Source organism: Borostomias antarcticus (assembly GCF_949987555.1).
Source record: "Borostomias antarcticus genome assembly, contig: scaffold_300, whole genome shotgun sequence".
NCBI lineage: Eukaryota > Metazoa > Chordata > Actinopteri > Stomiiformes > Stomiidae > Borostomias > Borostomias antarcticus.
This window is the reverse complement of record NW_028175965.1, coordinates 47,501-57,986: the sequence shown is the minus strand read 5'-3', so window position 1 is coordinate 57,986 and position 10,486 is coordinate 47,501. Positions and strand designations below refer to the sequence as shown.

General features: G+C 48.6%; 1 protein-coding gene across 2 annotated transcripts in view; it reads right to left on the bottom strand.

Moving 5' to 3' along the window:
• Positions 1-4,081: 4,081 nt before the first annotated feature.
• Positions 4,082-10,486, bottom strand: part of stx10 (syntaxin 10) — a 19,399-nt gene continuing 12,994 nt past the window's right edge. Inside the window, exons 9-10 of one of the 2 annotated variants that reach the window (XR_014631257.1) lie at positions 5,912-7,497; positions 4,082-5,794 (exon numbers count right to left, since the gene is read on the bottom strand). Coding sequence is in view for 1 of the 2 variants with exons in the window: in XM_084462864.1 (XP_084318990.1) it covers positions 7,421-7,497 (77 nt within the window). In the remaining variant the exon portion in view is untranslated. Of the gene's footprint in view, positions 7,498-10,486 lie in introns of both variants that reach the window. The other variant, XM_084462864.1, reaches the window with a different exon arrangement.

Here is a 10,486-nt window from a genome sequence, read left to right as displayed (position 1 = left end):
GATGAGGTCAGATGGGAGGGGGGGGGGGGTCGAGGTCAGGGGTCGTCTGTGATGAGGTCAGATGGGAGGGGGGGGGGGTCGAGGTCAGGGGTCGTCTGTGATGAGGTCAGATGGGAGGGGGGGGGGTCGAGGTCAGGGTCGTCTGTGATGAGGTCAGATGGGAGGGGGGGGGGTCGAGGTCAGGGGTCGTCTGTGATGAGGTCAGATGGGAGGGGGGGGGTCGAGGTCAGGGGTCGTCTGTGATGAGGGGATTTCTCCCAACATCTGTCTTTTTTTTTTCGGACCAAGAATCTCAGTGCTGCTGAAAAGAGGAGAGGGGGGAAGAGTTTTGAAAACAGATGAGTGTCGGTGATCACATGACACTCGCCCAGCACAGTATCATGACGGAGGAGGAACCCACCGGGTCCATCTTAGACTAGAGGATCATGTTTCTGTAGAAGAACTTTGTAGAATGTTTCCAAAATGACGATCGATGGTTTTGCTTTTGACCTTATGTTGTTGTTTGTTTTTTTTAAATCGTTTTTGTTTTACCTTTTGTTTTATTTTCTACAAAATTTGAATAGTGTACTGTAGACTTTCGTTAAAAAGAGAAATGCTACTACTAATTCAACATTAACACCTTTAGAAGTTGCCAAGTCGTGAAAAAAGTGAGAGACGAGGAACTGAAAAATAGACTAGAGAACGAAGAGAGCCACATATTTTTGCATTGTGATTGTGCATGACTGAAGTGCTGGAGGGGGGGGGGGGGGGCAGGGAGGAGGGGGGGGGAGGGTGGGGGGGGGGGGGGAGGGAGGGAGGGGAGGGAGGGAGGGGGGGGGCAGGGACAGACAGCTGGACGGTCTGATGTTGGAACACTCTTGTCAGGTTCTGTCAGGAAAGCACCTTGTTTTAGACGATATGTCGTTATGTTTTTAAAATGTATTCCTTGCTGGGGATTAACCATTTATTGTGAACCAATGAATTTATATCAAACCCACAAGTCCATGAAGAAGTTGATTCTACTTGGCTCACAAAATTCTGCCGTTTCAGAGAAATCCTATTGGCTGAATTGTGCTGGCTTTCTACAGTGATTTTGCCACCTAGTGGCTGGGTTTGGTACTGCAGCGTAGAAGGGGCGGGGCTTTAGGGCACCTGTACTTGCTGCATCTGGCCAACAGATGGCAGTAGAACATCAGGCCACAACAGACAATCTTTGGCTATATTGTTGTCTCTCATTTTGTTTTCATCTCACATTCCTAAACACAAAATAGTGTTGTACTGCTGTAATGTTGTAACAATTTGACTGTGTAATTCTTTAATTTAAAAGCCAAATATTTTGTCAGTTAATTGAAATAACTGACGCTAGCCGCACTACTAAATCCTGATGAAACGAGCGTGTTCGGGCGTGCTTCAACACATCCGTCCATCTGTCTGTCTGGATCCGCCCGTCTGGCGCCATGTTGTCACTGACCAGGACGAGACCGAGAGAGGGTGGAATAATTAAAAAAAAAGCACCTTTGGGTGAGCGCCCGTCGTCCAACGAGACGAGGAGCCAGAGCCTCTGCACCTTCCGAGCACGCTCTCACGTCACTTCCTGGTCGGGGACTTGACACGGGCGTCAGGAGCAGGATTCTGAAGCCGGGACTTCTGGGTAACTTGGGGAGTGAACCGAACTCTGTACCAGAGGACTCTCTATTATTGTGTGTAGATCCTTGCTTCTTTTCATTACTGCTTTTATCTCTATTTTGTACTATTATTCATTTTTATTTTTTGTTTGTTGTTGTTGTTGTTGTTGATGATGTGCCCACCCAACCCCCCTTACCACCCCCTCCTCTCTCACCCAGGCAGGAACTGGGGGCGGAGTCTGTCCACCTCCCTCCTGCAGGGGGGTGAGGGAGGTGGGGGGGGGCAGGGGGGGGGGGGGTACGTCCTTTGAAGCCCTAAAGAGGAACTTGATGACTTGTACTGTACACTGTTATGTGAATATGCATACCATGTAATGGAGGAGGGGCCTGTGGAGAAACGTTTTTTTTTCAGTGCCTCTCTCTTTCCCCCGAGAGATGCACCCCTCCATCGTGATCTATCCATCTATCGCTCGTACCATCCATAACCCCCGCCCCCCCACCCCCCCGTGGACTAACTCAGTCCGTTTCCTGTCAGTCCGTTTCCTGTGTTCCAAACTCTGTTTCCTCGTCTGCTGCTAACAGCAACCTCTAGCCTTCTACAGACCTCTCAACCAATACTCTTCAACAGCCCGACACACCAGAGATGCACACGACGCCACACACACACACACACACACGCACAGGTGCTCACACGCGCACACAGGTGCTCACACACAGGCGCTCACACACACGCACACACAGGCGCCCACACACAGCAGGGCACTCTTGTGTTACGATGCAGTGAAAACTACCAGTGACCTCCTGTGCTGTCAGCCATAGCTCCCGCACCTACTGACCGACCTACGGTGACCCCTAGGTCTGGTCCTACTGACCTCCCTACGGTGACCCCTAGGTCTGGTCCTACTGACCTCCCTACGGTGACCCCTAGGTATGGTCCTACGGTGACCCCTAGGTCAGGTCCTACGGTGACCCCTAGGTCAGGTCCTACGGTGACCCCTAGGTCAGGTCCTACGGTGACCCCTAGGTCAGGTCCTACGGTGACCCCTAGGTCAGGTCCTACGGTGACCCCTAGGTCTGGTCCTACGGTGACCCCTAGGTCAGGTCCTACGGTGACCCCTAGGTCTGACCCTACGGTGACCCCTAGGTCAGGTCAGGAGACAGCACATCTTCAGGCCTTTTGGGCCACTATGTGTGTCGTTCAGGTTATGTTCATTCAGGAAACAGTCAGAAAAGCTCAACCGAGTCTCACAAACTCTCCAAGGTGGTCTCTGAGAGACAGGGGGGCGGGGCTTCACGGGGGGGCGGGGCTTCTTGTTCAGAGTGTCCAATGAAGTGTCTTTCCAGTCCAGGACTAGTCTTAGACCGTGTGTGGGGGTCCCGCCCACAGTGAACGGGGATTGGCTAAGAGCGACGGTCAAAGCTAGACAGTCTTACCTCAGATAACACAGACCGTTGGTGGCGGTGGGCGGGGCTTCTTTATTACCATAGCAACCGTGAACGACTTGTCCCCGCCCCCTTGTCTCTGGTGTCGTCGGGCAGAAATCCGTTTTCTTTTTTTTTCTCCCCACTATAAATATATAAATATATTAAACTGTACATTATACATGGAAGCACTATGGAAGTTTGATTGTTAGACGCGCACTCTTGCAGCATGAGGTCTTATCACCGTGGTTACGATTACTGTTCAATAACCCAGAGTTGGAAGAAAAAAAAATACACATAAAGAGGAACACAGAATAACCCTCCCAATGCGTCTACTGATGTCAAAGATTATGCCCCTCCCCCGACACCCCCACCCCACTGAAACCTAGCTTTACCCCCCCGTGTGACCCCCCCGTCCTACCTTACCCCCCCCTGTCCTACCTTACCCCCCCACCCCACTGAAACCTAGCTTTACCCCCCCGTGTGACCCCCCTGTCCTACCTTACCCCCCCACCCCGAAACCTAGCTTTACCCCCCCTGTCCTACCTTACCCCCCCCACCCCACCGAAACCTAGCTTTACCCCCCCGTGTGACCCCCCTGTCCTACCTTACCCCCCCCCACCCCACTGAAACCTAGCTTTACCCCCCCGTGTGACCCCCCTGTGACCCCCCGTCCTACCTTACCCCCCCAAACTTATACATGCCAGTGTTCTCCCCAGTGTTCTAAGTGCCAATAACTTTGTGAGTTCCTAACTGTGAGCCGATAGTAAAAGATAATTGCACATTAACTACTGTAAAGATAAATACGAGAGAAAAAAAACAAGTTGGAGAAAAATAACAAAAAAATCTGAATATCTTAATAAAAGGTTTGTAACAAAAAAAAAAGTTTTTTCTTCCTTTTTGTCCCAGATGTGTTCCGTTAAACTGTGACATCAGATAAGTTTTGGTTGTACAGAAGTAAGAATGTTTCAGAAACTTAAGATTGAGATCCATATCTGGAGTGAGGTGCATCTGGAAAGAGACAGACGTCCAACAAGTTAAAAGCATCTGATTTATTTAAGAACAATTTTGGGATTTTCTCCCAAGAATCTTACAATAAAGGCAAACATGTATCGTTATATTACAGAGTACACGTTAGAAAAAGAGGTGAGTTTTACAGACAGATCAGCAGGTTTGAGCTTATTGAAATTACTTTACACTTTATATGCAGGATCCACCTTTCGAGGATCTATAGACTTTCAACTAACTTTATTAACATCTTCACCCCCAGCCGACATTAACCAGCAGAGATGCAGTTTGTGTTCAATTTGGTTTCTGCGCAACCCCAGAACATGAATGTGAATCCCCCTTTGTGCTCATACACTCAAACTCAGCGCTATACTACAATTGTAATCTGGACACCGCTTCAAAAAAGGGTTTGAACGTCACACGACGCCCAGTGAAAAACTGTTGCAGTTGACAGCTTATTGATAGATGATCTACAGATTCTTAGATGTAGGAACCGAGTTGTAGAAATGACCCCCAATGTCCAGAGAGGTGTATTTGTTCTACTGCATTAGTCTCCAAGCTGAAACAGTCTCCTCATCCATCTCAACCCTGGTCTGATTGGAGCACACGGTCGAGCCCCTGGATGTGAGGAGCAGCCGGGAGCAGGCGAGGTGCGTCTCAAGCCCCCCAGGCCCGGGTGAAGACCCCCCCTGGTGAAGACCCCCACCTTGGCAAGTTACACAACTTCCTATCAAAGCTGGGCTTTTGATTGGGTTTGGTTGGAGCAACAGAACAGAAAAGCTTAAAGCTTGTGAGACAACATGGCTGCACTTCGGTGTCAGAGAGGGCCGTGTCTTCCCTGTTTGGGGTGTTTCACTGTTCCTAATACGCTAACTCCACCCACCTTGGCTGACCTGGCTTCCAGACCATGCGGACCTGGGAGCACCGAACATGTAGAACCCGCCTGGCCCGACACGTCGTAGAAAACAAACAGGCCCCCTGGTTGACAGCAGTGAAGAAGGCAAACAAAGGCGGCCATTTTCCTGACATATTTACAAAACCGTATTACATTCATGGTCATTGGCTTTCCCCAGGAGGCCGAGACCGATAGAGTCGTTTCCTACAGCTGGACAAACACTGATCGTTGGCACGGGAGAAATGGGACAAGGCGGAAGCAGACTGCTAACCTCTGGGGTCCGGCCACATTCCAATACTTCCACTGCAGCCTTCTCTAACCAGATAATGGCTGGTTTGGAGCAGTGGTCATACAGACTAGGCCTTCTTCATCACTACTGATGTATCTTAACTAGTTAAGTTACTTGACTACTACCACGCCACAGATCTAGAGCCAGCTGGACAGGTCAGAGAGTCCATCACTTTGACCTAGCCTGGTCATAGAGATCTGCTCTGTGGAGGACGAGAGAGAAGGCGCGTTTGACAGGGTGTTGGAACGAGGGCCGTCGTCACGTCCGTCAGCCAATCCTGAAAGAGTTGATCACCAAGCCAGCCAATCCTGAAAGAGTTCATCACCAAGCCAGCCAATCCTGAAAGAGTTCATCACCAAGCCAGCCAATGGAAGGAGAGGCTGAGAATCTGTGATTGTGGAAAACCAGCAGGGACTGAGTAGAGAGAGGAGAGGAGGAGAAGAGTAGAGAGAGGAGGAGGAGGGAGGAGGAGGAGGAGGAGGAGGAGAAGCTGAACACCGTCCCAAGAGAAGAGAAGAGGAGGAGGAGGAGCTGAACACCGTCCCAAGAGAAGAGGAGGAGGAGGAGGAGGAGGAGCTGAACACCGTCCCAAGAGAAGAGGAGGAGGAGGAGGAGCTGAACACCGTCCCAAGAGAAGAGGAGGAGGAGGAGGAGATGAACACCGTCCCAAGAGAAGAGGAGGAGGAGATGAACACCGTCCCAAGAGGAGAGGAAGAGTCTGGAACACTGCAGCAGTACGAGGCACATCCATCCATCCACCTCATTTCAACACAAACACTCTTTATGCACCCAAAATAAAACCGCAAAAGCATTACAGTACACGCATACTATTTACATCATATCCTGATAAACCTCATGATGTCAGAAGAAGAGTCCTCCTCCTCTAGTGAGCAGCGAAGTCAGGAGTAAGCGGTGCTCTTCGGGTTTTGGGTAATAATCAGCTGCAAAAAAATACCCAAGGTCCCCGGCCATCGATAGTAAATGGAGGGAGAATGTAGATTAAGAAGCCTTTATTGATACAAGGGTGTGAAAAACATAAAAACGGCAACATATTTCGACCTTGTGGTCTTCGTCAGGGCAAACTGATGCCTGGGAACTTGGGTATTTTCTTTGTGCATACCTCATGATGTGTTGGGAGTACCAGAAACGGACAGAACAGTTACTTATCAAGATCTCCATGGGGTTACCCAACATGTGGATATGACACGGTAGTGACCGGTCGTGTCCACCGGAGGGCGCCAGTGCTAGAGATGTGATTGTGCTGAAGCAGCAGTCTGCCTAGCAACTCGCTCTCTCCCCTCTTCTTACAAAGATTTTCCAAGAGACAAAACCCATTTCTGCTCAAGGCTGAAACCTCCGCTCGCCAGGGAGCGAGGACAAACACCGTCGAGGCTCAAATACAACACGCAAATACTTTCAATTACTTGGGGTGCGTTTGATTTCGTTCACCCTACGCCATTTGTGATTAAAACCATTGCAGCAGCGGTGAAAGCAGAAACCGTGACAAATCAAGCGCACCTCGAGTATAATTCCAAGCATTTGACCGATGTGTTGTGACCCGGGGACTGATCTGGGAGCAGTTATCTCACCGTCACCCCTGACACTGATCACAGTGGCAACGACAAGCTACCTGATTCCAGATCAGATATTATAAACAGCAGGCCGACTCCCACCCATATGACTCAAGTCATATTCAAATGTAGGCACACGTCACTTTACTGCACTGGGACACCCTAAGAGACATAGAAAAATAAATGAGGCAGTATTTTTTTTTTCTCTTTCTCTCCCCCTCCCTCTCTCTCTCCCTCCCTCCCTCCCTCCCTCTCTCTCCATCCCTTCATCTGTACCAGTATTCACAATGTTAACACACACCAGCAGGCCTGGATATGATGTGTAAATAGAAAAGAAGCTAGCAGCAGTCTCACCACTGCTCAGACCTCTGGTTGGCAGGGCCGAGAGAGAGAGAGAGAGAGAGAGAGAGAGAGAGAGAGAGAGGAGAAGATAAGACTAAATATTGGACGGAGGAGAGAGGAGCTAAGGAGGGAGGAGAGAGGAGCTGAGGAGTGAGGAGAGGAGGCACGGGCAGGTGTTCCAGGTGTTGTCCTCTTTACCCCTCCCTCCCTCCGTCTGTCCGTCCGCCCGTCGGCTCGTCCCCAAGGCGGTCGGAGCAGGGGATTGTGGGTACGTGGGCGGGACCCCCCATCAGAGGGCGAAGAACAGGATGAGCACGACGATCATGACGACCACCAGCACACCTATGGCACACCACTGTCTCCTGCCTGGAACACACACACACACACGATAAAGGGAGAGTGTGAGTGAGTAAGGGTAACAGAGCTACAGGAAGAGGAAGCAACTGTGTGTGTGTGTGTGTGTGTGTGTGTGTGTACGTGTGTGTGTGTGTGTGTGTGTTGTGTGGCGCGCGCAGGTGCCGCAATCGATCGGCCAGCAATTGGAATCGGACAATGTTCAGTCCAAATATGAGATCGGGGAATCTAACGTAGTTGCAAAACATTTGATGACGTAGAAGAAGTGAAAAGTGAGCCAGTCTTCAGCGGAGTCGGTGTCATCGTCACATGCTACCGAACTAAAGCAAAACATGTCGGCGGTGTGGAACTATTACTAAGTGTCAGAGATGGATGTCCCAGAGTGCATTGTGTTGCCTCTGTGTATGAAATGCACTATACAAATAAAGTTTGATTTGAGTTCATTCTGCGACTCATTTTGATGGATGAAATATATATAAATGAAATTGTTAGACCTACAATCCGTACCCTAACCCTAACAAGTTGATGTCCATTGAGGATATAGCAGACAGACATTCTTTGCACTATGGATGTTACCAGATTGTATACCAACGTACCCCAGAAAGAGGGATTAGAAGCTCTCCATCACTACCTGGTATTGAGAGAGAACCAGTCACTTCCTGTTGAGGTATTCAATCAATCAATCAAAGCTTTATTTGTATAGCGCATTTCATACCCAGAGGCAACACAATGCGCTTTACAGAGAACAAGGGAGGTGAGCATACGACCCACTCTACATATTCCAGAGGGAAGTAAAAAAACAGTATTGATGGATTTGGCCCAGGAAGTGTGTGAAAAATTATTTCAAGTTTGAAAAAGATTACTACCTTCAAATACAAGGTGTGTCCATGGGTAGTCCATTCTCCCCCAACTACTCACATTTATTTCGGGGGAAATTTGAGGAGGATTGTGTGTACAATGGTAACCCGTTTCTCCCCATTTAAAGTGTTGGTTCAGATATATTGATGACATTTTTTGTCATTTTCTCGGGTACAGATGACATGCTTGATCGGTTTGTGGAGAACATGAACTCTAGATTACCTTCCAATAGATTCTCTCTAGAGGCCAACAGAGAATCGGTGTCTTTTCTAGACGAGTTGGTGACAAAAGCAAAGGAAATACAGACTGTGTATAGAAAACCCACAGACAGAAACAACTAGCTACATTACTCCAGCTATCACCCATCTAGCCTGAAAAGAGCTCTACCCTACAGAGGTCTACCCTACAGAGATCTACCCTACAGAGCTCTACCCTACAGAGATCTACCCTACAGAGATCTACCCTACAGAGGTCTACCCTACAGAGATCTACCCTACAGAGATCTACCCTACAGAGCTCTACCCTACAGAGATCTACCCTACAGAGCTCTACCCTACAGAGGTCTACCCTACAGAGCTCTACCCTACAGAGGTCTACCCTACAGAGATCTACCCTACAGAGATCTACCCTACAGAGATCTACCCTACAGAGATCTACCCTACAGAGATCTACCCTACAGAGATCTACCCTACAGAGATCTACCCTACAGAGATCTACCCTACAGAGATCTACCCTACAGAGATCTACCCTACAGAGCTCTACCCTACAGAGATCTACCCTACAGAGATCTACCCTACAGAGATCTACCCTACAGAGATCTACCCTACAGAGCTCTACCCTACAGAGATCTACCCTACAGAGATCTACCCTACAGAGCTCTATCCTACAGAGATCTATCCTACATAGGTCTACCCTACAGAGATCTACCCTACAGAGCTCTATCCTACAGAGATCTACCCTACAGAGATCTACCCTACAGAGATCTACCCTACAGAGATCTACCCTACAGTCAAATGTTGAGACTTGAGAGAATATGTACCCCCTGTGTCTGCTGTGGATGTCGTAGCATGTCCGTAGAATGTTCTCTCTCCTATGATGTTTTTAGCCTCTCTCACTCTGAAATGTAATTTAATGTAATATATTGCTTTATAAATGTTCTTAGCCGGTAGACAAACATACTCCTGGAGCTTGCTCGATCGCCTTGTTGAGAGGGGTCAGGGAAGAATTTTTACAGCTCACTTATCTGGCCCCCGGGTGATTACTGTTTTTTTGCTTCCCTCTGGAATATGTAGAGAGTGGGTCGTATGCCCTCCTCCCTTGTTCTCTGTAAAGCGCATTGTGTTGCCTCTGGGTATGAAATGCGCTATACAAATAAAGCTTTGATTGATTGATTGATTGATATGTAGTACAGAATCTGAACTGGACAGACACTCCACAGAACTGTGTAATGGGTTCAGGTCTAAGGGACACAGAGAGCATTTTGTCTGACAGCTCATCTAGAGTTGAAGGTGTAACAGAACCAGTCTCCTCACCCCAAAACCTTCCCCACCTTGTAATGCACCTATAGTGTTATCCACCACCTTCTCCCCATCTCTCAGTCTGTTAAAGACATCATTAAAACAACCTTGGCACATCCTTCCCAGTGACCCTGCAGTGGGGAAGGCCTTTGACACTCTTCCCATTTCCGCCAACAAACGTGTCAAAAACCTGAGAGCGCCTAGTTAGGAATGACACATATATCCCACCACATCATCTCCTCTCTACTTTGCCCTCTGGGAATTTTCCTTGCAATAATTGTGTCCATTGCAATGCCATGATTCAGGGGGTCACTTCCTACACCCCCGTACAGGCAGAAAGACAGATGGAAGGGGGAGGATCACATGTAGGACTAAGTTTGTTGTTTATTTATTGAAATGTCCATGTGGGTTCTATTATGTGGGGATAAACAAAAAGAGAATTGAAGGTCAGAATCTCTGAACATAAGAGTAACATTAGGCTGCATGATGAGAACTCGCCTGTAGGCACTTTAAGTCCTCAGGTCATGAGGTCTGCAGGTCATGAGGTCTACAGGTCATGTAGTCTACAGGTCATGAAGTCTACAGGTCATGAAGTCTGCAGGTCATGAAGTCTGCAGGTCATGAAG